Here is a 27,177-nt window from a genome sequence, read left to right as displayed (position 1 = left end):
GTCTTTGTTAACTAAATAATAAAATGATTGAATTAAAATTGTGCTCAGATTGATAATCATATTACACACAAACTACCATTTGTACATCCATATGCATTGACTGCACTCACACACACAGTGCACTATTATCATTGTTAATTATAGAGGACAGCCCTGAGGACGTGTCTGCAGGAGTACTTTGAACGCCTAGTTAGCAAATAATTAATCAGTATCTTTCTCTTTTTTTGTCAGTACAATACAGTATACTAAGTTAAAGGTCCAACCTTTAATTCTGTTGGACATATAAATCTTAGTTATATTAAAATATGTATATTTTAATACCTTGACTTACAGATGAAAGTTACTTTAATGTTACCAAACTGATCAGCATCAGAACATTTGGTGTTTTAAAATACCTGAACATTTCAAAATGCTTCTAAGGTTCTTATCCTGTGTTGAATTTTGGTGGTGCAGCTGGAGCAACAGATTTAGTTAGATCACTGGACTTTAAATGCTTTCAGTATTTCTCCATGACTGTTGCAGAAGCACAATGGCATCTTTCTAGTTTTTTTTTAATTTCACAGATATCCCCTTTGCAGTGCATTCTATTGCATAAACGTTTGCTTAACAGATTCAAATGCATTTTGACTCCCGTTCTGGTGATCATCACTTGTGTGCGTGCTGCCATCTATTGCTGAAAAGATGGATCAATTCTTGCTGTGAGCTTGGCGTAAGGTTGATATAAACTTGGATGAGCTGCACAGCCATGTGCCACACTTCAGTCATTGTGACAATGATTTGACTCGAGTGACGCATTATTTCTTAACTTACCCTTCTATGTGCAAGACATAAGAGTCAGTGGTGGATAAAACATACAAACAATGTTACGACCTAATCAGCTTTTCACTGTCCATGTCCATTCACCCAAGTTAGGGAAAACAGCAATGTTCCCATGCATGAAAGTCTACAATGTATAGCTGATGATTTAAAATTGACCGTCTCTAAAAATCACAAAATCTGCAATTACACCAGCAACATTTTGGTCACTTAATTTATTTCCACTCATTTTAACTGAGTAGACAAACAGTAGTTCAACATTATAATGGACGTCTTCTCCTGGTGTTGGTAGTCTAGGAAATCCAGCAGAGGCATTTCTGGTCATATTTGGTCCATTTGCATTTGGTTTTATTTTTTAACGTTCACAGTATTTAATAGACGTAGCTGGCTGTGTACAGAGACTGCACGGAGGCCTGGTCAGCTGAGCCGGAGGGCTTGTACTCTCCTTTGGCAGCCAGGCCATTGATCTGAAGAGAGCAACAGAGGGAGAAAGTTAGGTCAAAGTCAAATCTGAGTGTTAATGATCAGCCTGGGCCACATTAGTGCGGGACTGAATAGACAAAAAGCTTTTTAGTATCAATAATTTACCAGTCAGTATAAAGTTAGGTAATACAAGGTAAGAGTAATTTAGGAGCTAGTTTTGTGCACAGTCCACAACTACAAATTGATAAGTAGGTATAATGTATCAGTGTCTATTCAGTATTAGTCATGCCCTCCCAGACTAACCTTGGCCCTGGTGCAGAATGCTTTCTGTGCAGCTGCCTTGTTGGCAGCTTTGCCCTGCCAGGCTGCAAGAGCAGAGGCCTGGAGTGCACGGCCGTAAGAGAAGGTCAGCTTCCAGGGGCGATGGAGGGGCACCTGGTTGATGGCGTTCAGGTTGCGGGACGCCTCCTCCTCACTCTGGCCTCCAGACAGGAAACAAATGCCTGGAAAGACACAAAGCAGCATGCCACTAAGAAACTCAGCCAACTGTGCTTTTCTTAAACTGGTTTGTTAAGAGGAAAGCTAGGATCATGACACTCACCTGGCACAGAAGCGGGGACGGTGCGCCTAAGAGCAGTCACGGTGGCCATGCCAACCTCCTGAGGGGTGAACTTCTTAGTGCAGGAGTGTCCGGCAGTGACCATGTTGGGCTTCAGCAGAGTGCCCTCCAGGTACACGTGGTGATCGGACAGAGCCTTGTACACAGCAGCCAGAACCTAAAACATGGAGAGGCAGATGCATTACTACACATGCTTTAAAATATCTGATGGGGAAATTACAGCTGGTGGTTTGGCTGACAAAGCCAAAGATGATGAACCAACCTTTTCTGTGACGTACTGGCAGCGCAGCAGGTCATGGTCTCCATCAGGCAGGATCTCTGGCTCCACAATAGGCACCAGGCCATTCTGGTGGAGAACATAAATGTCAATTTAAAAATTATGACTTCCCGCCTACATTTTTGATTCGGTCATTTCTATAGTGACTATGGCCACACACACACCTGTTGGCAAATACTGGCATATCTGGCAAGGACATTGGCATTCTCTGCAATGGCGAGTGCTGATGGGCAGCTATCTGAGATCTTGAGCACACACCTCCATTTGGCAAAGTCACAACCGTCCTTCTTATACTGGGCACAGCGCTCTGAGAGGCCATCGAGACCTATGGAAAAACAACAAGCCACAGAATGTTGGTACGCTGCCGAGCTGAAGCGTGTAAAGATTTAGCAATAAAGAAGGCTTGCACTTCTGGGCTTTGAATTAGAATAGCTATACAATCCATTTTCACCTTGTGTGGTGGTCTCTCCATCTGTTCCGTTTAGAGCGGCTGTGCCTTTGTCCACCTGGAACAAGAAAATCAAAACACACCCATTAACTTACAAGGGTCAATGTGTGAAAGAGCTAAAGATGTGTGCATTAGACCAGGCTCGATCTCCACTTGAAGGCTCCTCACCTTGATGCCGACGACAATGCCCTGATCCTTGATGACTTGGGGGAAGAGCTTGCCGCTGTCCGATTTCTGGTAGAGCGTCTCATGGAAGAAGATGACCCCACCCACACAGTTGGAGATTAAGGGGTCAGAGGAGAAGAGGAGGTCACGGAAGTAGCGACGGTTCTCCTCGTTGTTTTCTACATTGATTTTCTGGAGACGCTTTCCCATGGTTCCTTGGAAGAAGAAGAGGGTATGACAATCATTTCAGTTGCACACTCTGCAGTCCCCTTCATCATAGAATCATAATTAGAGACTTAAGGCTCACCTGTTGATTCATCTGCAGCCAGGATTCCCTTTCCTGGAGCCACGATCCTCTGAGCAATGTCAGAGAGCTCCTTCTTCTGCTCCGGAGAGAGGGATGGGAACTGATGAGTCATCCTAGAGGAGAGAAACCAGTTATTTCGCAGTTGGTCCAAAATGAAGTAGCCTACGAGAAAGATTAAATCTATTGTTCCAAATCGGGAAGGGAGAAGGACACACACACACACACACACACACACACACACACACACACACACACACACACACACACACACACACACACACACACACACACACACACACACACACCTCTGTAAATATTTGGCTTGAATGGTTGAACTTTGGCCTTTAAAACAGATCAGGTTCTACCTTTAGATTTGTAACTAAAGTGCATAGTTCACTTCACTCAAAGTTGTTGACTGCATGACGTTTTCCAAAACTTTCTGCAGAAGACCCCCCCCACACACACATACGCTTAAAAAAAAAACACACACACACACACACACACACACACACACACACAAAGGCTAATAATTCAAATCACGAGCATAATTTGCACACACATACAATCAGCATTATAAGATCATACCTCGACATTTAAACTCTTTCAAAATCAAGTCGCCACCAATCTATATTGCAAAAAAAGTAAGTAGGCTATTGACTAATTTGTCAATGCAACTCAAGAAACCAACTTGACAGCCTGTTTATCCAGTTCTACAAAAGTTGAGACTATTGAAAACGTGCATCTTCGTAAAGTTCTGCAACATTACTTCCATCGCTGCACTTTCAGAAACATAAGGAATCCCCAAAGATAAGGACTAAATCTCGCAGAAACCAGGCGATATGGTTCAATTTAGTTTTCATGAAAACAAGTGGGAATCAGCGACAGCAAAAGTCTGCAACAGCTAAAAACTAGAAAGACTTACTTTTAGAGTTTTTTCAAACAGCAACGGCAACAGAAGTAGCAAACTGCCTGTACAGCCTCCCAGCGGTAATTTGACTGATTGAGAGAACGAAAACTAGGCACGAAGCTGTATTTAAAGGCTGATTTGGTGCTGTGGAGGAGGCGCTCGTGATGAGGCGGGGCGTGTGTCACCCAGGTAACGCAATTGGCCCGGTGAGACAGACAGGGGCGGTGTTTGCATTATATGGCATCAGTGCTCTTTTGTGGACTTTATGCTCATATCAGAAACTGGGCGGATGAGTCGAAAACATGAAGGGGACACTGTGTGTCGTCTAAAACAAGTTACAAAATCGAAGTCAGCATGTCTGCACGCACGCATCACACAGCAACCAGCCTCCCCTTGTTTTTTGCTTGACGTTGAAAACATGATGAAATGTAATATGAGAGGCCAGCTGCAATGTTGCAATGCAGGTTTCATTGTTTCTTGTTTAGATTACAACAGCATGTGATAATGTCTGTTTGTGTCATTCGGGAATATTCACAGGACAGTTATAGCTTTTAATTTCCAAATCTTCCAAAGTCATGAAATAACAGTGTGAATTTGTTTTTTATAATAATATATATATATATATTATTATGTTTTAGAATTAATAACTTTTCCCTCTCCCTACACATGCATGTTCATTATGTGTATGCTGTTTGTTTGATTTAAACCTGTGTGAATAAACAAAACTCAAAAAAATGTAATTCTGATCAGCCCTGTCTACATTTTACACCAAGAGAAACACTGATCAACAATTGTTTTACTTTCAGATTTAGTCATCACAATAGGACCAAGTTTAGGCACATTATTGGACAAAAACATGCCATTTGTTCCAACAAAAAAAACATGCCTTTTCATGCTACCTTGTGTATCTGCCTCATGCGTCACATTGCTTGTCAAGCACGTCATGCATAAACAATTCTCCTATTGATTGCTGAAAATGGCCCAAAAAACCGTGGGTGTTTGTAATGCTCTCACCGGTCCATGAGTGATCTCAGCAGATATTTGAATCGATAGGTTGGGATAGATCTGTCACTCACAATTAATGACTTTTTCACAATCTGGACTGTGCACCCTGTGCAATGTACTCTTTAATAGTGCTGATCAGAGTTCAGCCTCTGTCCATGTTATCTTTTTACATAAGAACTGGCTAAGGGAAAAAGAGAGTCGGGAAAGAGCAAAATGTTGTCCAGACACATTTGCTTGCTCCCACAAGTATATGAACTAAAAACGTTGAGCAGCAGAGGAATGTTTTCTGGAGAGGGGCCAGTTCTCCTCCCGGGCTCCGCCGAGGTGCCCTTGAGCAAGGCATAGAACTCCCAACTGTTTGGAGCGTAGACTTTGTGGCAGCCCCTGCACTCTGACACCTCTCCCGTCTCTGTTCTCACCCTGGACACCACCTGTTTGATCTCCTGGCGTCAGGGAGACGCTACGGTCCATCAGAACACCAACCACCAGACGAATGATCACTTTCTTTCCTAAAACCATCCAGACTCTACATTTACACACGAAATGACTCTGCACCCTATTTTGCACATTTTATTGCATTTTATTATTGTTCTTTCATTCATTTTTACTGATCTGTGCAATATTATATTATTATTGCAATGTCGTGTCATTAATAGTATAACAATAAAGGCTTCTTATCTTATCTTATGCATGTCGATCATTCCTGTGTGTGCATGTGAGTGTATTTCAGGTATATGTGTAACATACGGGTGTAAAAATTGAATTTCCCTATTGAGATATTAATATATTTTTGCTTGCTTGCTTTTCTGAGTTCAATGTTTGGGATCTAGTTAATAATATTCCCCCTTAATATTTTTTCAGCCAAGTAGGCTACCCCCTGAATATAAGCCACTGTATTTTTTGAGGATCAGTGCTGTACCATCAGTGTCTGATTTATTAAATGAAAGCGGCACTATACGTAACAGTTTTAACCTTAAAGTTCACTATGTAGCCTAATGTTTTACATTAAAAATGTTTTAACATTTATTAAAAATCTCACGTACCCCCCTGCCATATTCCAAGGTGGGTACGCATACCCCCATTTGAGAACCACTTATTATATTTCTATATATTGCAATATTAACTACAAATGAATTAGCTATGGCCACCCTATCATGTGTATGCAGGGGCGTCGGACTGGGGGGAAAAAGGGGACTGAGTACCCAGGGCCCTCATATGAGGAGGGCCCAAAAAGATGCTAGAATGAATAGCTGTGGATGCAGAGAGGGGCCCATAGAAAATGCCTTTCTACAGGGCTCAGAATTTTGTGTAGCTACATGTCCACCCTATCAGTCTAAGTGGCTGACAAGGTGGACATTTTGAGCTTCAGTTAGCATGTTAACGTTAGCTTACAACAAACTGTAACTAGCTAACAAGCTAGTATTTTGTTAAAGATAATTTGCATAGGCTATATTGAAAACACTGTATTCTTATCACTTCCAGCATAGTTTATGCCAATAGGGTGGACATGTTAAGCTTTGGGAAAACAAGTAAGCAAACTCATACAAAGAAAATGTGTCATTTGGAAAATCAATGACTCACTCACCTCAGCAGTTGAATTTCCCGCCACTGAATAGACAAAAAAATGGTTCTTCTGATGTTACAAATGGCTTTTTCTTAAAGGGGCGAATTCCACAATACGACAGGGTGGACACATAGACATGGTCTTTTTTTATTCAATAAAAAAAATATTGTTTTTATTACAAAATTATCAATGCACTCAAATTGAGTAATCTCTTATTTCACAAAATATTAATATGAAAACAAAAATTAAAAAATTATGATTTGAACATATTTTACTCTTGTTGAAATGTTATGAGCAGTGCATTGGACATAGCAAAGTAGCATGCATCCAAAACAAAACAAAATCTAGAAAATGTATCTTAAGAACCAAGTAATGCTTTATTTATTAATATAAACATAACCTAAGATAACAAACTATTTCATAGTCATTTTAATCATGTTATCTTAGTCAAGTTATCATGATAAATGACTTATTTGTGTCCAGGACAGAAAAAAAGGCACTCTACAGCGATATTGACCCATTAAACTGCACTCTATACTAGAAGAACCCTGTGTCAAAATCTAGTCCCAACACCTTAACCAATGTAATGTACAGTATATTGTGCTCACATTGTGCATTCTGCTAAATTAAAATTGTTTCATAAAATCACCACAAACCAACTGAGCAGGAAACCTTGGCTGTGCTACATATAATGAATCTGTCATCTAAAATAAGATAAGATAAGATAATCCTTTATTAGTCCCACAAAAAGGAAATTTGCAGTTGCAGCAGCAAAGGGGATAGTGCAAAACACGAGGCATCAGTAAGACATGCAAGATGTAATAAATATGTAAACATGATAGTAAAAAAAAACAGTATAGGCAAAATATACTAAGTCAACAGACTGAAATGTTGAATACACAATATTCACAGATAACATATTGATAATGAAATTGCACAGATAAGTAAACCTTGATATTGCACATGAGTGAGTTAGTAAATGATGAGTCAGTCTTGTAGGCTAAATAGGCTATATGCATCTTATCTTGATGGGAACTTGGAGACAACAGGGGCCCAACACCAAGTGTTTAGCCAGGGGGCGCCCTAACTGCACAAGTGTTGATCAGAGTCTGGTTCCCTCCCTGACGGCAGGCGGCGCTGTGTCAGCTCAAGGTTGTCCCACTAAGAGCGCCTACACTTCCGTTTCCGAGAGGCAGGGAGCCGCAACATCAACAGCCACATACAGATTTAGTCAATAACATACAACTCGTAACATTAAAAGCGGTAAGACTTTCGTTAGGCGTGATTGATATTGATACTATTACAAAGTAAATGCATTGCTATGTTGTGTCAGAATTTAGATAAACATTAGTAAAAATTAGGTACTCATCTTCGACCACTTTAACGTTAGCTAGCTACATGTAGCGTAGCTTTGCCGTTGATCCAGTTGAACCGTCTGAATCTAACAGTCCACCTTCTTTATCAGTCACTTTCTGCTTTTTCCTCCCTTTTGTTTCAGGAGTCTGAGGATGTCGGGACTGAAGCGTCCTGCCGACCCCAGCGGTCCCTCGTCCTCCGGTGCCCCCCCTGAGAAGCGGAGGGAGAGGGAAGGAGAGGACGGAGCTGCCGGTGTCAGCGCCGCTGCTGGGGGGAGTACCGCGGTGGAGACAGTCATCAAACTGGGAGGAGTGTCCAACTCCGTGAGGCCCCTTTTTATTATCCACTACGGCTTATATATGTATTCACAAGCTTCATCTCAGAAGTGTAAAGCGTGTGTGTTTGTATGGCTGCTGCTTCTTTTTGTACTCATGTTTGAATCAACACTTTTTGCAGGAAGAGCAAGACATCAAAGCTCTCCAGGCTAAGAACCGAAAGTTAGGAGAATCTCTTGATCAGAGACAGGTAAATTAATCCTCCAATATATGTTTATAACTCTTTACACACACACACACAGGAAGCTGCACTGACGCACTCTCTTTTTGGAGAGAGATTCATCTCTAGCCTTGTTGGTTTGCAGGTGATTGAGGATGAATTGCGAGAGCGAATTGAGAGACTAGAGACGCGGCAGGCCACTGATGATGCCAGTCTGCTGATTCTCAACAGATACTGGAACCAGGTAAACGAGATTAGAGAAGGAAGCAAAAACAAGTCTCCTCTCCTATAAAGATCAAAGAGTCTAAATGTGATTCCCTTTTCTCCCCTTTAGTTTGATGAAAACGTTAAACTGACCATCAGGCGTTATGATCAAGCAAGCAGCGAACCTGAGAAATCTCTGGCTGGGGAGGGACGGAGCCTGAAGCCGGAAACTCCAGAACCTGATGGCGACTCCAACCAGGAGCGGGCCAAGGATAGAGGTAAAGACGGAGGTGACACAGGATCATGTCTTTGAAATAAGCCAGTCCCCGGCTTCTCCTGTCAGCACGTTGAAGTGTCTTTGACGAGACACTGAACCCTAAGTTGCTCCCGATGGGCAGGCCTGTGCCTCGCGTGTTGGCCGCCATTGGTGTTTGAATGTTGATTAACAAACCAGACATCATAGCCAAAACCCTCTTTCCTGCTGTTGTCACTCAGGCAATCAGGGAGAGACAAACAACTCTTTCCTGGCAACGCTGGCGAGCAGCAGCAGTGAGGAGATGGAGGCTGAGCTTCAGGAGAGGGTGGAGTCCAGCCTGAAGCAGGCCAGTCACGTGGTGGAGATCTACGAGTGTCTGAAGAGGACCGTGGACCAACTGAAGGCAGAGCTGGACCCTGGAGCAGGTGAGATGAAAGGCGGGAAGGTTTCAGGTGGAGGAAGACGTGATGAAATTGCAGTAATGGAGTACGGCGGAGGATTATATTTATTCGGGAGGAATTCATCAAGTCAGTTTATGTATTTGAACCCGTGAAATGTGATCTTTTCAGAGGGCAGTCTATGGCAGGCGGCTTTCAAACTGAATTCCCTCCTGACCAGCGAAAACAAGCGGCTGCAACAGCTGACTGAGGACCTTAAGCAGAAGCACATTCACATGACGAGCGAGGTACAAATCATATGCCGTTCCCTATTTACTGTTGCACCCCCCAGGGGAAGCCAACGGTAACAGTTATAAAAATCCGTGTGAAGTGTAATTCCTAAAAAAAATTCTGGGACTGCTGCACTCTGTTATAAACCTAGTCTTTAAGCCTTTGCTACTACATTGGAGGCTGTTTACAATTTAGGCACGAAATTGTTTTTAGTAAAATATTACTATTACACTCTTTCAAACTCATTATGACTTTGTGTGAAGCAAGTTATCAAGTATGTTGTTTTATCAGTTTTTTCTGTTAACCATCATCCTAGTAGGAACAGCTGCTTTGCTGCAGAGTGATATCTCAGGAAGGATTATGCTTCTATTAGCTCTTGTGTGTGTGTGGTGTCAATGTCTTCCTGTGTGTTCCTGTCTTGTCCAGTCTCGGCCCCTGGGTCGTGCAGCTAACAAAGCAGACCAGCGTGTCAGCGAGCTGCAGGTTCTGATCGAGGAGCTCCAGTGGGACATGGAGAAGATCCGCCGCCGAGAGAACCGACTAAATGCACACCTGACTGAGATACTGGAGAGGGTGAGGATGTGTTCGCTCTCTGTCTGTGTGTCTCAGGATCTGTCCATGACAGTGTTGTGCAAACGTTTATATTATTTTGAGGTATGTTATAACACTCTTTGTAATGCATCCCAGGTGAACAGCAAAGGCTATAAGGTGTGTGGAGAGGCCAGCAGCGTTTGTGGGACCATCACTATTAACAAGAGAAAGGTAGGAATTGGATTTCACAACTTTGTTAATTAAGATCAAGGTGTGAGGTTCTTAATGTTGCAGTTTTTCTTTCCACGCCTTGCTTTTCATACTTGTTGACATTTTCCCTCTCCTCGCCTGTCAAGTTTGAAGAAATGAACAGCGATATGGAGGAGAACACGGAGCTGGCAGACAACCGCCTGGTTGAGCTGCAGAAGCTCCAGCAGGACCTGCAGAGTGTGCACCAGGAAAACAACAACATGAAGGTGGACTTGTGTTTCTCACACACGAAATTACCAATTAATGGATTACAGTATTCTATGAATTATGGTGGCACGTTTCTAACTTTTATTTACTGCTATGATGAGTATTAAAAAAAGAAGACATGGGTCAAAGATTATCCCTGGGAAAAAGAAATACCGCCTCTGTGTAAATGTTCTCCTTACACTTAAAAAAAAAAGTAACTAAAAAGCTAGTCATTCATTACTTCATTGTATTAAATATTGTTTTCTCTTTGGCTGTTATCTCTGCCATTCTTTCTTTCCTCCTTTCTCTCTCTTTCCCTCAGACGGAGCTGCTGAGTCGAGCGGAAGGCGTGGTAAGGGAGACTTCTGAGTATCGCTGCCTGCAGTCACAGTTTTCTGTGCTCTACAACGAGTCTCTGATCCTCAAGGCCCAATTAGATGAGACACGCGCTCGTCTCAACACTACCAGGACGGCGAGGCTTCGACAGCTGGAGCACATGGAGGCAAGTTTGCGTGTGTGTGTGTGTGTGTGTGCGCGTGTGCGTGAGATCTTTTCTTACTCTCTTCCCCTCTGTGTGCAGAATGATGAGGTGGCTCTGCAGAGGAAGGTTCGTACAGAAGTGTTTCAGCTGGAGGACACACTGGCTCAGGTCAGGAAGGAGTACGAGATGCTGCGCATCGAATTTGAACAGACTCTCGCTGCCAACGAGCAAGCAGGTAACTAACAGAATTGGATTAGGTGCATGAATTGTGCTGAAAATGCAGTAGAACTTAGATTCACAGTAGCGCCTCGCTGAAAAAACTGACTAGGTTCACAGTCCTAGCTTGTATTCTCTTTTTTTTTTTTCCCCGTTTTACTCTTCCTTTCTCTCAGGTCCTATCAACAGGGAGATGCGTCACCTGATCAGCACGCTGCAAACCCACAACCAGCAGATGAAGGGAGAGGTGGTGAAATACAAGATTAGACTGAGAGAGACACAAGCTGAGCTCAACCAGGTAGGTCATAAAGAGAAACTTGTGCAGTCGCCTCTTACCGGCAAAATAAATACGTATAGGTAGTATTACATCTGATAGGATAAGTAAAGCACAACAGCACTTTAGACTAAAACCCATTAATCTGTTGCCTCTTGAGGTCCGCGCTTCAAAGGGCAACGCCATCCTCCAATCCCAGTCGAGCACAGAGATAGACGTGAAGGATGAGATAACCTCTCCATCGACCCCAGCCATCTCTGGGGAACCTGTGGTCAAGACAGAGCCTGACAACGGCTCCTCCACACCCAGCAGCACTGGTAACTAACACCTAGTTGACCGACTGAATGTAAATAAATGAAATAGCTTCTCTTTTTCTCTTCTCTTTTTTTTTTGCATAATTGGCATGTAAGGACTGTCCTGTTTGACCGTTTTTTTCTTTACGTTGTTTCATTATCTTTCTATAGGAGCCTCGGTGAAAACGGAGCCTGGAGTAGAACCTGAGGCCACCGTTAAAGAGGAGGAGAAAGACGAGAAGAAAGATAAGGAGGACAAGAAAGAAAAAGACATTATAAAGAAAGAGGAGAAAGACCGAGAGCGGGAGAAAGAGAAGGAAAGGGAGAGAGAGAGGCCGACCCGGGGAGGTGGGAGCGGCAGCGCGATAAAGGAAGAGAAGGAGAAGCCGGGGAGCAGCAACCAACCAGAGGAGTCAGCCGGGGAGCGCCTGTCTATGGTCGGAGGGTCAAAGAGGAAAGAGATGGAGCAGCTGAAGATCGTCCGAGCGGAACTCAAGTAAGTCGCACGTGTGGGAGTTGGTTTTTACTTTAGATGGGGCTTATTTATTTTTTTTAACTACCAAATAAATGAGGAAAAACTGTGCGGCCTAGTCGTTACTGATACTGTTGTCCATGTATCGGCAAGCATTCAATCATGCTGGAGCATCGATAGTCAAAAACACATACATAACGCACGTTGAAAGGAAATTAGAGAAGCTGAAAAAAATTGTCACATATACTGTAAGATATCATGGATGTTATGTCGCTCTCACCCACACCTAGCTAGTGATAAGGTGAGGACGTTTTCTGTCTCGTATTTTTGCCACTTGACCTGAATTTTGAGTTGATTTTGGTAGACTTGATTTACACAAAATATATTTGCAAAATGCGTGCCATGTTGATGTGCTTTTAAAGAAATCATAATGTACTTCATGCACCACAGTTTCACAAGAGGATGGTTGGAACAGTGTTCATTTTCAACCCCTTGTGTTTTTTCCCCAATGTGTGTTGTTTTGTGTTCGTAAAGCTTTTGTTTCTGTGTGTCAGCATCACGCTGTAGCGTCCAATAAAAATGCGTATCGTTCGTCTAACCCCACAAGACATGGGAATGTAATCACCAGTCATATGATTCTGTGAATCAGCAGCAGGGGCTCACATGGAATAATAGACTTTTTTCTCAATTATACGTGGCAGGTAAACAATAAATGTTACCGCTGAGAAATGGGTGAAAAAGACGATGATTTCCTCCCTCGTTTTCATTTTAAGATCTTTTTGAAAAAAAACGATGTGCCGAAGTAGTATTGGTTTCTTCCCCTGGATGATGGTAATAGTTTTGTTTAAAGACTCTTACCTTGACTGTGCAGGAAAGCCCAGGAGTCCCAGAGGGAGATGAAGCTGCTGCTGGACATGTACCGCTCAGCACCGAAGGAGCAGAGGGACAAAGTCCAGCTCATGGCTGCAGAGAAGAAGTCCAAGTCCGAGGTGATTTTGATATGTGGAAGACTCAAGCTACGGACCCGATTCCATTCATTGCAATTTCTTACGTGATTTATGGATAGTTTTGCTCCAAAGTAATTATTAAAGGTGTTGTATTGTGGCAGTCCCATAATAACTTTGCCGATTCCAGGGAGAAGAGCTGCGGCAGAGGCTGAGGGAGCTGGAGGAGAGGGAGAGGAGGGAGGGCAAGAAAATGGCCGACGAAGAGGCTCTGAGGAAGATCCGCTCTGTGGAGGAGCAGATCGATATCCTCAACAAGAAGCTCTCTATAGCCAAACAGGTGCGTGAGCTGGTCATTGTGTTTTTATGCACAAACGAAACCTGCTTTCCCTCTCTAACACTGTCGCCTCGCCGCTGGCTCTGCAGGAGGAGGACGCGCTGCTGAGCGAGATGGACGTGACGGGCCAGGCATTCGAGGACATGCAGGAACAGAACATCCGCCTGATGCAGCAGCTCAGGGAAAAAGATGATGCCAACTTCAAGCTGATGAGCGAGCGGATCAAGTCCAACCAGATCCACAAGCTGCTAAAAGAGGAAAAGGAGGAGCTCGCCGACCAACTGCTCACTTTAAAAACTCAGGTGAGCCACCATATGGTGCAATCTGCAAGAATATGGGTTTGTACACGCAGGTGCTGTGACATAGACACAGTTAAAATGCAGTGGGAACCACCTGGAGTCACTTCTTACTTTCTTTGAATGCACTACAGATTACATTCAACACCAAAAAAGCCCAACCATTTTTGTTCTTCAATAAAACAGCTTGTCAATAAATACATAAAGTAGGAAAAAAATGTACATGTGTTGCACATACTGTACAAGCTGTGCTCACTACTACCTTTTTGTGTCGGCTTCTACTTGTATGCCCAATTTCTTGTTTGATGTCTTTTTCCCCAACATTTCACATCTGTCTTCTAGTTCTGATCGTTATTTTTTTAATAAAATTGTTGTTTTTTTTAACCTTCCTTCACTTTAAAAATGTTTTTCAGGTGGATGCCCAGCTACAGGTGGTGAGGAAGCTTGAGGAAAAGGAGCGCCTACTACAGGGCACCATCAGCACTGCTGAGAGAGAGTTGGCACTTCGTACACAAGCTTTGGACATGAACAAACGCAAGGTAACACATCATTCAGTAATGAAGAGCCACAGCTGCAGGGTAAATGATCCCAAAGAGGCTGAGCTGCTTAGACTGGGTAAACCCAGCCCGATCTGCCGGCAATTTGATTTCACCCTGCAGCTCAGGCTGGAAACCTGTATCTTTCTATCCTGCTTCCGTTACAAATCTGCAGGGACCAATCACCTGGGTGATCGCTGCTACGTCACCCGGATCGTTGGTCTGATTGGTTGAAGGACTATCCAAATGCGTACAGAGTCATTTGAACTATGCCCGTTGATCACGCCTCTTGTGCAGTAGAAAATGCAGAGCAGACTCCCCAGACTAATGTTTGATCTTAAAAGATTGAGCTTGGTCTGGTGATAGCCAGACTATGAGCTGCTAGCAAGGAAATAAAACTGAAATGGCATTTAGATATGCACATTCAGATACTATACATAAAGGATCGTTGTGTGAGAAGAAATCACATTCCCATTGAGGCAAAATTACAACATCTCCCTGTCATCCTCCAGGCTCAGGAGTCTGCGTTGCAGTCGGAGGACTTGCGAACTCAGCTGGAGCAGGTTCAGCAGAGGCTGAACCTGGTCAGAGAGGAAGTCATAGAGAACAGCATCTCCAGGGAGAAGGAGTCCTTTAACGCACGACGAGCACAGGTAACAACATGCACACAAACAAGCATGTACACACACATAAACTCAAGCCAAATGTCAAATAGTGCATGGACTTAAAAGGCGAGACATGTAGCACTTTGCACTGATCAGGAGTAGCGCTCCTAATTTTGTTGTATTAATACAGTGACAATAAAGGCTTTTTTATTCTATTAAATGTTTTAAAACTGTTCTTTTTTCCATAGCCTTGATACATGTGATATGAGATTGACAAAATAATTATCTTAAATGCAAATTGTAGTTAACACAGAAAATACTCAGTGTTTTGAAAGGACAAATTAGATTTGTGCATTGAAACCCTTTGTGTCCTTGCTGTATGTAGGCTAAATAGTTATTGCCCGTTTCCATTTTGTTGTCCTCTACTGAAATTGTGAAAATGTTCCACATGCCAAACATTTTCACTGTGAGGCTTACCCATGTCAGATTCATGTTGTGCATTCACATGATGGTGGGAAGCTCCAACATCTTAACTCTCCAGTATTGCATTTATAACGTCTGTTGTCAAAACAGACTCATTTTACTTAACAGCTGTTAACTCTGACTGTGTTTCAGGAGGACATCTCCAAACTAAGGGGAAAGATCGAGAAGGCCAAGAAACCGGCTGAGAAAATCAGCAATGGAGATGATATCCTAAATGAAGAAATCAATGACTATAAGGTAAGTTTCTGTGATACAAAAAAAATATGAAAACCTGCCGGTTCAGCAGAATCAGTCACTGAAGCATCATGGACGCTGGTCAGGGGTCGTTTACTCCTTTTGGTACATTTCATTTTGGAGACGAGAGCAATTTATTTCCAAGTCAGGTGTCCCTCATATTCTCACATACTCATTCGCTTTCCTGCTGGGAGTTAGATCAGAAGAAGTTGAGACTTAAGGTAATTACTGGTCCCAAATCAAGAAATAGTCCCGTCCATAACCCCCAGTAAAATGGGGTTTTTATACTTTGGTCTTTGCACAGATTATGTTACATTTGGACAGGGAAAGGCTAGCAGTTTATGGCCTTTGTGCTAAGCTAAGTAACCAGTTGCTGCCTGTGACTTCATATTTACCATAATTAGAGTGGTATCAGTATTTAACTCTGCAAGAAAATCGATAAGTGGCACTCTAGAGGCTCTGCTTCTCTTGTAAGTAAGCAGTTTAACTGAATGAGCCAGAGTAATCTTTATCACTCCAGTTTCCCCCAAATGAGACCAACTGTCAGTGTGATCACACTATTTTGACAGGAACACACAAGGACACTTAAAATTCAGACCAACTGTGCAAAGACTCAACACCGCACATTGAACAACCGACTTTTGCAAGTAGTTTGGCTGGTCAATGTCCATTTAGATCTCTATAGCTCAAACAGAAAGCCAAATGGATCATGCTCAGAATTTTTCAGATTTGGTTATAAACTTGTAAGTGGTTTGATGTAAGCATGAGGGGTCCAAATGCTCTAATGTGACCTGCTATACTACAAGATTTGTGGGTCAACTCTGTTACTCTCCATGGTCTTGAGAATCAGTCGTGGCCACATCGCAGTAATAATAAGCCTTCATAACATGTGATGCAGTTGAGCTTGAAGATATTTGTGTCCACTCAATACAAACTCAGCTCAGGACAAAAATGACTTCTTAGTTTATTGTTTAAACCATTCCCTCCCCCTCTCTTCCTCCCTCTGTCTCTCTCTCCCCCCCAGGCACGCTTAACGTGTCCGTGCTGCAATTCTCGGGTGAAGGATGCAGTACTCACAAAGTGCTTCCATGTCTTCTGCTTCGAGTGCGTCAAGACACGCTACGACACACGCCAGAGGAAGTGCCCCAAGTGCAACGCCGCCTTCGGAGCAAACGACTTCCATCGCATATACATCGGCTAAAGCTGCGTTTTTACCACAGAATCTTGCGAGGAAAAGGGTCAAAAGAAAAGCAGTAGTACAAATGGTGCTGGGAGCAAGAACACTGCACTCACAGATCTCCTCTGAACATGTACCTGCCCTGCTCCTGTACGTGTATACAGGATACCATCAGTGTGATTATCTCCAGATTATTCCAGTTTTGAAAGGGCCGCAGTGATGCTCTGAACAGAACGCTTTCATTTTTGTTTAGTTTTTTTTTTTTTTTTTTTACGATGACTTAATTCAGCTTCTATCCACTACTTTACTGTATGTTCAGATACTGGTCCAGGGAGAATGTCGAGGTGTGTGTGTGTGTGTGTGTGTGTGTGTGTGTGTGTGTGTGTGCGCGCGCGCATTTGAGAACAGGCAATTACACAAACTAATATACAAAGAAAAAAAATTAGTACAGTGAGAAAACAAAGTGTAGTGGCTGTTTATATAATTGTGTGTGTGTGTGTGTGTGTGTGTGTGTCTCTGTCTGTCATTGTGTTTTTTTTTCTTATCTTTTTTTTTATTCTTGCTGTCCTGGAATCTCTCAAATCTGACTCGATGCTGTGTAATTGCTGTTCTGTTAGTTATTAAAATGACATCTCAACTGTCCGAGTTCTACTTCCAGTTCACTATTTTTTCCAAATCTATTTGATCAATTTTTCAAATTCTGTGAATAATCTTAATATTTGACCTGTAGTATTAAACCACAAATCCCAGTGTGCAAATCTCTGTTTATCCGTGTGCAGCGCCTTCCTCTACCCCTCCTCTTCCTCTTTCTCCCTGAGAATTCAGACGTGTTTGCACACTGGGAGCTGTCGTCAGATACGCTGGAAGGAAGGGAGCGTCATGCGGGGACAGCGACAAGGGAGTGTGTGTGTGTTTTTTTGTTTTTTTTTTAAAGGTTGTGCAACGTAATCCATCTCGGCAGAGTAATTGATGCAAGCTCAGAAACAAAGGAGCACCAAACTTGACTGGTGTAGAGCTCATCGCCGAAATAAGAAGCTTTTAAGACTCGTGGTCAGCTCAACACGTTTCTACCGTTTTCTTTTACGCGCAAAACTACGATAAATAAAACTTTAGAAGGCATTTCTGCACTATATCTTTTTTTAATTACTTTATGTTCCATCTGACGATCAAATATCTCGATCGCTGCTGGATCTTAAGCCTTTAACTGTTTCTAACCAAATATAGCCACTCTTAATCCTGGAGTGTCCTTGACGGAGCTGAGCGCTCCTAAATTGGATATTTGCATCGCTGCCAAAGTCTAAAATTACATTTTCAGATCATTTTGAGTCGTTACGGTGTGTTTTTTTTTTTTTTTTTAACAAAAACATTTGATCTAATTCATAAATTGGACACTTAATTCAGTTGGTGTGGTCATTTAGAAGCTGGCGCGGTTTTTAACATTTTTCTGCCTATTGTGAACTGCACCGTTCGTGTTTTTAAAAAAAAAAAAAACTCGCTCGTAACCCGATGACTGCTCTCAACAGAAGCCATTTTTAAGTCTTTGAGTTACAGTCATTGAACACGAGCTGCTCAACCTGATCTGGGCTGCAGAATTTTTAGCACATTTTTTCCTCTATTGTTTTTAAATCCGTTACAATGACTTTTTGTGCGTCTGGCTCTGGGCGCGGCGGATCTGCCATGGCTCGGGTTTTCCTTACCACCTATGTGTTAGTGCTGGCGTTTTCGGTGGGCTGGGCTGAAGCTGAGCAGGCCAAACCGACCGGGGAGAGCCCACCGGCGGTCACTCTCCGTACTCTCATCATCGGAACCTGCCAGGAGATCCAGCGGTACGCGGAGTCAGTGGTGGGGAGCGGTGTGATCCGGTCAGCTGCTGAGGTAGGCTACAGAGCGGAGGTGCACCACTGGTTCATAGCACTACTGTTTCTTTCCAGCAGGAAGTCATCTCTATCTTCATTTTTAATATCCTATTTTCCTGGGTGTTTGGTCTAACTTCACTGTTTTCTCTTCTTGATCAATAACTGGAATCACGAATTTTCAACTCCAACCCTGCCATCTCTCTCCATCCATTTCCTCACTCTTCACACAAATTCCTCTCCCCATTCCCCTCAACTTGTTAATCTCTCCCCTGATCTTCTCTGCCCTCTTTTCACGTCTTCTTATATCCATGCATCCCCCCCTCACCCATACCCACACACTTTTCTGCCTCCCATGCTTCCACCTGGCTGTGGCTCCCTTTTCCCCAGAGTGCAGTGTTGTTTCTTGAGTCATTGCTTGGGCAGGAGAACATCTATTCAGTGGCCATGGTAAGAAACCTCCTGGGTGTCTCCGTCTAGCCTGCCCTGACAGGATCCCTTAAACAGAGTCCCCTCATGTGGCTCTGTTTTGGCTCATGTCACCCTATAGTTAGTGCAGAAAGTAGGAGCATGACTGTAGTGAAACTGTGGCTTTATGTGCGTTTCTGTACAGTGGTGCTTGCATGAGAGGCCACAATATAGTCCTTCTTGTGAGAGTGTAGTGGTAAGTGCTGGCAAGCTGATAAGTAGGCTGATATATAGGCTTCAACATTACTCATTTGGTAGCTCTGAATACAAAATACAGGGTGTGTACATTATCCTTGGATGAGATAAAGATTTTGAAGTCCCTGAACTGAAATAGAACCTTATTCCATGTGAATTTGGTTTCATATGATTCTGTTTTACAGCGAGAAAACCCAGTTTAAATGGAATAAATAATCTAATTTAGTGATAAATTGAATCCTCAAGGCCAAAGTTAGACAAAAGATCTGCACTCCAGACCGACAGCTCCCAATTATGTAACAGAGCAACATAAAGATCTGTTTCAGAGATTGCCTAATAACATTGCCCTGTTAAATGTATTGGGAGCTGCCAGTACAGTGTACAGATCTTTTGTATAACTTTTGCCTTCAGTTTGTTTTTTTAATCCACCTGTAAGTAAGTCTTTGTTCATGCTCTGCACGGTCTTCAAAAGTTAATCCTCTTTGGAGCATTAATATGAGATTGCATCAAGTGGAAGAAGTATAGCATTGTATGTTTGAAAGCCCACAGAAAGACACTTAAATTTTGCATTTTCAGCTTTTTTGTTCAAAATAAAAGAGCGGAAAATTATATATGCCGTTTTATATCCCTGTATGGGCTGCATCACGCCTTCTGAAACGTCTCTGGCTACAGCAGCCTGCCTTTAGCATTAATCGTGGGCTTTGATTAGTCCTCACTAAAACATTCAAGTATGTCCTTGGTAAGGAAATTGAGCTTATAATATCAAACAGGGCAGTAAATGATTAGGTGTGTTGTCAAACAAACAGACATAGAGTGACAGATGTTTGACTCTGGCTCTGACATACTGAACAGTCCTCATGTATGGGCCAGTGTGTAGCGCAACAGGTGCAGATAAGATACTTGTCCAACTTACTGGGCTACCCTTGACCGTGTGTGTTTTTGGGGGGTGGTGAGCAGAACTGTACAGGAATAGAGCGGGTCACCTTCCAACTGTCACTCACATGCACAGCTGTTTGTCCAAGTCAACAATACAACACTTCTTCTAACTTAAGGTGCAGCTCAGCAGCACTTACAGGCTATAAGAGTTCTCAGTTAATTAGGAAACTACAATCACAATTATTTTGGTCAATATTAAAATCACGATTATTTAACACGATTACTCATTGACTTTTGGAAATATGTTGCATTTATTGCACTATAACACCGAAACAGTTAAACAAATCAACAGTGAAAACACCTTGAACTGTGAAATTTCCCTCAATACTTTTCCTGTTGGACTTTTTTCCCATTCACACCAAAAGCCAAAATAAGAGTTCACTTGCAAAACGTAATGTGCAAAATAATTCCTTTTTGCGATTACATTGTTTTTGTGATCGTTGGGAATCGAAATTGTGATCCAAATTTGATTAATTGCACAGCCCTACTATTAATGTAATCCTCAAGTTTGTATAATACTATATATTATACTGAATATCAGCTGTTGTGAATATCAGTCTTGCTGGTACATATACCAGAACAATTAAATAAACTGTATCTGCCTGTGCATTGGAGCCCTGAGAATACATCTAGGTAGGCTGTGTTTCTGTAAAACGATCTCTCTCTGCATGATTATTAATATGATCAGAATGCTGCCTTTCTTGAATAATAACAAAGTAAGACATGTCTCCACCCTCCCTCCACACCACCACAGTTTTTTGAGATGGTGATCCGGTTCCTCGCTGAAGGAGCTGCAAGCGGCCTTAACGTCATCGCTGTTTATGTCACCGAGATCCTCAGAGTCACAGGATTCGATGGTGGGTTGTGTGTGTGTGTGTGTGTGTGTGTGTGTGTGTGTGTGTGTGTGTGTGTGTGTGTGTGTGTGTGTGTGTGTGTGTGTGTGTGTGTGTGTGTGTGTGTGTGTGTGTGTGTGTGTGTGTGTGTGTGTACACACACTGTACTCTCTACTTTTTCCTCCCTGTATTTGTAGCTTGCTGCAAATTGTCTGCAGGAGTAAGAGCGGTCCTGCGGAAATGAAAGTTTTAAGTGAAAATATGCAGACTTGCCTTTCCCTCAGGCAATGTGTCTGCCACTCCTTTTTTATGTGTGACTGTTTACTCCTGTTTCATCCTGAGTAAAAGACTCCTGATGAAAATATGCCTAAACTGGATTTCCTCCCTCCACAGTTGCACTGACGTTGCCCCGCTTCACTCCAGAGGGTGTGGCCGCCATTGCCCAGTGGGGTCTGGTGGCCCTGATTGGCTACTGGGTGCTGACAATCATTCTCCGTCTGCTGATTGGCGTGGTGAGGCAGGTGTTCTGGGTGGTGAAAACCGTCTTGGCGCTCTGGCTTTTCGGACTGATTGTGACTGACAAGCATGCCACTGCAGACATCACGGCGGTTCGACTGGGCGGCCTGGTGCTGGGATGCGTCCTGCTGACTCTGCTCACTTGTTCCTCTGAAAAGACTTGTGCGGTGGAGCACCGACTGAGCTGCTTGGAGGGCCGGGTGAAGGTAGTAGAGAAGAGGAAGGGAATAGTGACCGGAGAGGGTGCAGGAAAAGGAGTTAAGATGGACAAAGGTGATGGTAATGTTGGTTAAGAAAACGGTAACATTGATGGTTCGCATGTGTGTCAAACTATTATGGGAAATAAAGTAATCTCTGGGATTTTTAATCAGAAATGCTCTTTGTTTGAGAAAAAGCCAAAAATAATTAAACCACATGGAATATTCTGTACTATAATAAATAACTGTAATCATAAAGGCAGTAAAAGGCCAGTGTGCACAGAGGATCAGATAATTCCACAAGTCAGATCGTAAATTGTCCTCTTTCTATATTGTCTGCTCCACAGTTGCATATAAATAAAAATCAAGGCAACAGGTAATGTTTATCCAGTTTACATTTAGTGTGTTAGCACTAAATACAAAGTACAGCTGAGGCTGATGGGAATGTTGCTAGTTTTGCAGGTATTTGGTCATAAACAAAAGCATTGGACACATTTTTACACGGTGGTGGCCTTAGATAAAATATCAGGGGGAAAAAGTCATTAGGATTCATTTTCTGGGCACCACTTATTTGTACCAAATGTCATGGCAATCCATCCAATAGTTGTTGAGATAATTCCGTCTTTACCTAAGTGGTTGACCGATCAACGGACCTGTGGGTGGAAGGTATTTTAGATCCTTCCCTTTTAGATTATTTATCAAGAAACTGAAATAATCCAGCATCAATCAGCCAATCTCATTTTTGATGTCTCAGTTTTGACTTTCCACAACCACCTTAGTGTCTTCAACCCAGACTGACCTGTAGCCTGTTTACAGTCTCCTGTTACTGGTTGGTTCCCTGCTGCTCAGTCAGCTGGAAGCTTTTTTAATCCTCCGGGTTCACACCACCGGTCTTTACTACCACTGCCACTCCAGCCGAGTAGAACAACCTGACCTCAGTGCCAGAATTGTCATTCCTGCTCGATCACCCTGAAGCAGTAAAACTCACTTCCCTTTTACACCACTGCTGTGGTGGAATGCCAAGTGGGCCAGATATGAATCCACATTGAAACTAACTCGCTGTGTTACCAGCTCCCTGCATCATCACAAAGCCAAAGATGGAGAGTGATGATAACCTGATTGTAGACCTAAATGCATTTACAAAATTATTTGATGATAATCTTATTGTAAAAATAAAATACCAGTATGAGAGGACCACACAGAAGATAAGATGTTTACGAAGATTAATATTTTACATGTTACAATACTGATAAAATCACAGAAAAAGGATCACCTGACTCTGTTAGTCTGAGCTATACAAAGCTTTAAAGTGTCTTTCAGTTGATTATTTTGGTGTTCCAGCCTCCAACTTGATGTAGGTTGGTAAAAAGGAACTTGGTTTATTCTCGCTGCTGCAGCACACAGCTGTTTTCAGTGAAATACCTCTAAAGAACCAGATATTTCCCTTAGGAGTTGGTGGATATCCAAACAAAGCTAAAAGAGAGCAAATATTGGACATACACTCCCCAAGTAACCAGATACATTACTCCAAATAAATGCTAATGTTGCTCCAGCTCGGTTGGATGTGTAAATTAGCAACTGTTTGCTATTAAGTTCGCTATAACAACTTAAAGGGTAACTACCGTTTTTTTCAACCTGGACCCTATTTTCGTATGTTTTTGTGTCTAAGTGACTGATGGGAACAACAATCTTTGACATTGGTCCAGTATTAAGCGAGATCGCTGCAGTCAGCAGCGGCGAAACAAGCTACAATGTAAGTTAATAGGGCAACTGTCCAGCTTGTATTTACCTTCACAAAAGTGCTCGCTTTGCCACTGACAGGCTCAGATTAATTTTCTAAGTGTCTGACAACATTATGGAAAGGATCCCTTCAGAGATAGATATTTAAAACATATTTGAGACCTTTCTGTTTAATCACAAACAGCTCTGAAGTCGCTAAAGCTAAAACCACCAGACTCCATTTAAAAAAGCAATACTTTAATCGTGTATAGAGCCAACATATTTTCACATGTAAATCGGTAAGCTATGTGTTTATTTCACCCAAAACTAGAGTTGTGGTGGTTGGAAAAGTGGAATGACAACCCAAAACGGCTTTTCATAGTTTTATTTTGTTTCTGTTGACTTTGAATGAAGAGAATTTTACGATGCTAAAATGACTGTTTATTTACATGGAGTCTGGTGGGTTTAGCTAACATAATTTCGCTGATGTTTTTATGTTTAAAAAAAGGATCTTACTCTTTCACAGAAAGGTCGACCTCCTTAGAAATCCTTTCCATTATGTTGTCAGACACTTGGAATATTAATCTGAGCCTGTCACTGGCAACACGAGCACTTTTGTGAAGGCAGGTTGAAAAAAACACTAGTTACCCTTTAAAAGGTGATAATAATGTGTCAAGTGTTATGTTCAGAACTTGTTTCCACTGCCCCCAAGTGGCTAAAAAAACAAACCAACAATTTCTCGATTTCACCTGGTTCTGTTTGGGAAAAACACATTTTCTATCTTCATCTTAACTTCCAAAAGAAACAGTAAAACATACTATATTTAACTCCTGATAAGTTTACATAAAAAATGATGACGCTGCTCTGACTCGTAAGTCAAATTCACAGGTCTTAAGCTCAAAATTAAGTGAAAAAATACAAAACATACACTTAATGCCTTTTATTACATTGCTTATTCTAGTTTTCTTTTCTCACAATTAGGGTTACAGGTTTTAGTTTATAATTTGTTTCTATTCATAAAGATAGCTTAAATGCATGTTGCAGCCCTACGTAAAGCACAAGGATGTGGCAAACTTTTTCAGGATCTGAAATGTGTCTATAGAAGAATTGGCTATTGTCTCGTACAACAAACAGATTTATGGCTCTGTAGTTTTTTTTATGGCACACAAAAGGCTCTGTCGTATTCTAACTTCTGCTCAGTTGAGTTTCTTCTGTGACCCAGTTGGTGTAGTGGGAAGGAATGAATATGCCTGGATGAACTTTTGGCTCTGTGGAGACATGTTGGGTGGGTGGTGCTAGTGTCACAGAACTACAATAAATTAAGCTGTATGTGAAGACATCAATACAGTGGAAAAAAATGCAAACCATATAGTAGGCTGTTATTAAATTTAATGCACCCGACACAAAGCCTAAATACACAATGATGCACACTTGTTTAGACATACATATATCTTTTACAAATCTTCATGTTAGTGCTTAATCAAAACCATTTACTCATATATACACATTTAAACAATTATAAACTGTGACTAGCATTACAACAGGTTCAAAAATACACAATTAAAATAATAATAACCAACTATTGCAACATTACTAATTGCAACTATTTAATAGATAATTATTAAAAGCTCTAGAGTTCTGTTTAGTGTACATGTGAGTGACTGTGTGTAAAAGTCACAAATGTATTGGTTTTTATATGGTAAAATTCCAAACATTTAGATATGTGCCTCACCTGAGCAAATGAAATATCAATATGAGGAAATATCTATAACTCATTTGAAGTTAATTCTAATTCAGAATCTACTTTCAACTATATAATGCAACTCAAGCATTGAATATAAGAACTTTCTAAATGCACTAGAGCGGCATGCTGAATTCCATACAGAATGCCAAGCAAATGTGCAAGTAACTCAAGTACAATGAAGTCTTGTTTACCATCTTTAAATACAGAGAGCTTTGCAGAGATAAGGTTACTTCATGTTTGTGTCTTTCCTGAACATGTTTACAGTCAACCTGCTCAACAATAACAGTAACAGAACTGCAGGAATGAAGCAGCTATTCACTTAGTGGAGTGACCAGAGCTCTTCCCCTGTTTAAGAAGAACAGCAAGGAGGAAGAACAGCAAGTCAGACGTTGGAGACCAAAAGTGACAGAAGATATAAAGTCATTGGAGAGGGTCGTGTATGATAAGATTGAAGAATATTTAGTTCTGCACGAACTGTATGAGCTTCAGTCTGGCTTTAGAGCAGCCCACTACACAGACACCTGCCTCACTTACCTTTGTGATTACATCAAACGAGAAAGTGAAAATGGTAATTTCACCGGCATCTTCATGCTTGACTTACAAAACGCGTTGACACAGTAGACCACTCCATACTGTACTGCGAACTGCGGTGTATGGGACTAGGGTATATGGCTGGTCCCTTACAGGGAGAAACCAGGTCTGCGATGTTAAAGGGACCCTGTTAGAATCACCTAATATCTGGGGTCGAGGTCCTGGGTGTTCTGGGTATGTTTGTGTTTTTGTTACAGTTTATTAACTGTGGACACGTTTAAAAAAAATAATAATTTGTAGGATGTTCTTGATTATTGTTGCCAATTGTTTTTAGGATTTCTGTGTATGTTATGTGTTTGTCTTCCTGTTTTTTCTATGGTATCAGGGACTATGTTCTTTTTTACCTTCTAAACTTAGCACAAAAAGTAAGGAAATTTGTGTTTGATAGATTATTTCTCTGTGGTAACAATGCTTTTTGGCAATAAATCTTATACAGTTGGAAAGCCTGTTTAGTTCCCTTTCAAATGGTGCCCCATTTGTAAGGAACATGCATTTGTGGTATGAGCAGCAGCGCTGAGTATGTGGGTTGCGCCCATGAAAAATTTGCCAAATCTTCTCTGCCAATGCCAAACAGCTTATTCTGCCATTGACTCATTTGGTGTTTGGTGGATTGGATGATTCTGCCTACGGCAGTTGGATCATAGGGTCAAAGTGTGGAGAAGATGCGGAAAACGCTATGCTGATTGCTGCACCAATAGAGTAACACCTTTTGGTGGAGGCAGTGTGATGGTGTGGAGCGGCATCTCCCCGGGTTTATCAGAGACTACCTCCAGAATGTGGGAGTGGAGAGGGTGGAATGGCCTGCCAGCAGTCCTGACCTCAACCCCATTGAACACTTGTGGGATCAGTTTCGGCGTGTTGTTTGTGCCAGAGTGACCAACCAACACAACCATGTTGGCTGACTTGCGACAAATGCTGGTTGAAGAATGGGATGCCATCCCACAGCAATGTGTGATCAGGCTGGTGACCAGCATGAGGAGGAGGTGCCAGGCTGTTGTGGCTGTGTATGGTGCTTCCACATGCTTCTGAGGCTCCTGTTTGTGAAATGAATAAATTGTTAAATTGCCAATATGTCTTGTTTCTTCAAACTTCAATCATCCAATCCACCAAACACCAAACGAGTCAATGGCAGAATAAGCTGTTTGGCATTGGCAGAGAAGATTTGGCAAATTTTTCATGGGCGCAACCCACATACTCAGCGCTGCTGCTCATCCCACAAATGCATGTTCCTTACAAATGGGGCACCATTTGAAAGGGAACTAAACAGGCTTTCCAACTGT

General features: G+C 42.1%; 3 protein-coding genes across 4 annotated transcripts; 2 read left to right on the top strand and 1 right to left on the bottom strand.

Annotated features, from left to right (window-relative positions):
* Positions 1-1,012: 1,012 nt before the first annotated feature.
* On the bottom strand, positions 1,013-4,086 carry aldob (aldolase b, fructose-bisphosphate). Its single transcript, XM_078260708.1, has 9 exons — positions 3,978-4,086; positions 3,056-3,168; positions 2,752-2,963; positions 2,587-2,641; positions 2,300-2,460; positions 2,121-2,204; positions 1,841-2,015; positions 1,543-1,742; positions 1,013-1,283 (listed from the first exon to the last, which is right to left on the bottom strand). The coding sequence occupies exons 2-9, from the start codon at positions 3,165-3,167 to the stop codon at positions 1,188-1,190; spliced, it is 1,095 nt and encodes a 364-aa protein (XP_078116834.1). The 5' UTR covers position 3,168; positions 3,978-4,086; the 3' UTR covers positions 1,013-1,187.
* A 3,608-nt stretch (positions 4,087-7,694) lies between these two features.
* Positions 7,695-17,487, top strand: rnf20 (ring finger protein 20, E3 ubiquitin protein ligase). 2 transcript variants are annotated; one of them, XM_078260706.1, is made up of 22 exons: positions 7,695-7,794; positions 8,030-8,210; positions 8,344-8,412; positions 8,528-8,626; positions 8,717-8,864; positions 9,082-9,267; positions 9,412-9,527; positions 9,937-10,083; positions 10,198-10,272; positions 10,398-10,517; positions 10,820-10,999; positions 11,078-11,213; positions 11,371-11,492; positions 11,668-11,785; positions 11,933-12,257; positions 13,105-13,222; positions 13,368-13,517; positions 13,604-13,816; positions 14,224-14,349; positions 14,859-14,999; positions 15,567-15,671; positions 16,693-17,487. In XM_078260706.1, exons 2-22 carry the CDS (start codon positions 8,040-8,042, stop codon positions 16,867-16,869), a joined length of 3,042 nt encoding a protein of 1,013 aa, XP_078116832.1. In that variant the 5' UTR covers positions 7,695-7,794; positions 8,030-8,039; the 3' UTR covers positions 16,870-17,487. The 2 variants fall into 2 exon arrangements, with proteins under 2 accessions (XP_078116832.1, XP_078116831.1); XM_078260705.1 differs by having other exon boundaries at positions 11,629-11,785.
* A 196-nt stretch (positions 17,488-17,683) lies between these two features.
* Positions 17,684-22,020, top strand: LOC144524440 (uncharacterized). Its single transcript, XM_078260707.1, has 3 exons — positions 17,684-18,720; positions 21,052-21,154; positions 21,524-22,020. Exons 1-3 carry the CDS (start codon positions 18,481-18,483, stop codon positions 21,937-21,939), a joined length of 759 nt encoding a protein of 252 aa, XP_078116833.1. The 5' UTR covers positions 17,684-18,480; the 3' UTR covers positions 21,940-22,020.
* The last annotated feature ends 5,157 nt before the right edge of the window (positions 22,021-27,177 follow it).

This window comes from Sander vitreus, chromosome 10 (genome assembly GCF_031162955.1).
Source record: "Sander vitreus isolate 19-12246 chromosome 10, sanVit1, whole genome shotgun sequence".
In the NCBI taxonomy this organism is placed as follows: Eukaryota; Metazoa; Chordata; class Actinopteri; order Perciformes; family Percidae; genus Sander; species Sander vitreus.
Note: the sequence above shows the minus strand (reverse complement) of the source record. Positions and strands in the feature narration are given on the sequence as shown.

Bases quoted from the DNA above. Each gene is read 5' to 3' on its own strand.
- aldob (XM_078260708.1), bottom strand. From the start codon at position 3,167: ATGACTCATCAGTTCCCATCCCTCTCTCCGGAGCAGAAGAAGGAGCTC. The intron at 2,964-3,055 runs GTGAGCCTTAAG...TCTTCTTCCAAG, and splicing joins GGCTGCAGATGAATCAACAG to GAACCATGGGAAAGCGTCTC. The intron at 2,642-2,751 runs GTGAGGAGCCTT...TTCTTGTTCCAG, and splicing joins GCATTGTCGTCGGCATCAAG to GTGGACAAAGGCACAGCCGC.
- rnf20 (XM_078260705.1), top strand. From the start codon at position 8,040: ATGTCGGGACTGAAGCGTCCTGCCGACCCCAGCGGTCCCTCGTCCTCC. The intron at 11,214-11,370 runs GTAACTAACAGA...CCTTTCTCTCAG, and splicing joins CGCTGCCAACGAGCAAGCAG to GTCCTATCAACAGGGAGATG. The intron at 15,672-16,692 runs GTAAGTTTCTGT...TCTCCCCCCCAG, and splicing joins AAGAAATCAATGACTATAAG to GCACGCTTAACGTGTCCGTG.
- LOC144524440 (XM_078260707.1), top strand. From the start codon at position 18,481: ATGACTTTTTGTGCGTCTGGCTCTGGGCGCGGCGGATCTGCCATGGCT. The intron at 18,721-21,051 runs GTAGGCTACAGA...ACACCACCACAG, and splicing joins TGATCCGGTCAGCTGCTGAG to TTTTTTGAGATGGTGATCCG. The intron at 21,155-21,523 runs GTGGGTTGTGTG...CTCCCTCCACAG, and splicing joins CAGAGTCACAGGATTCGATG to TTGCACTGACGTTGCCCCGC.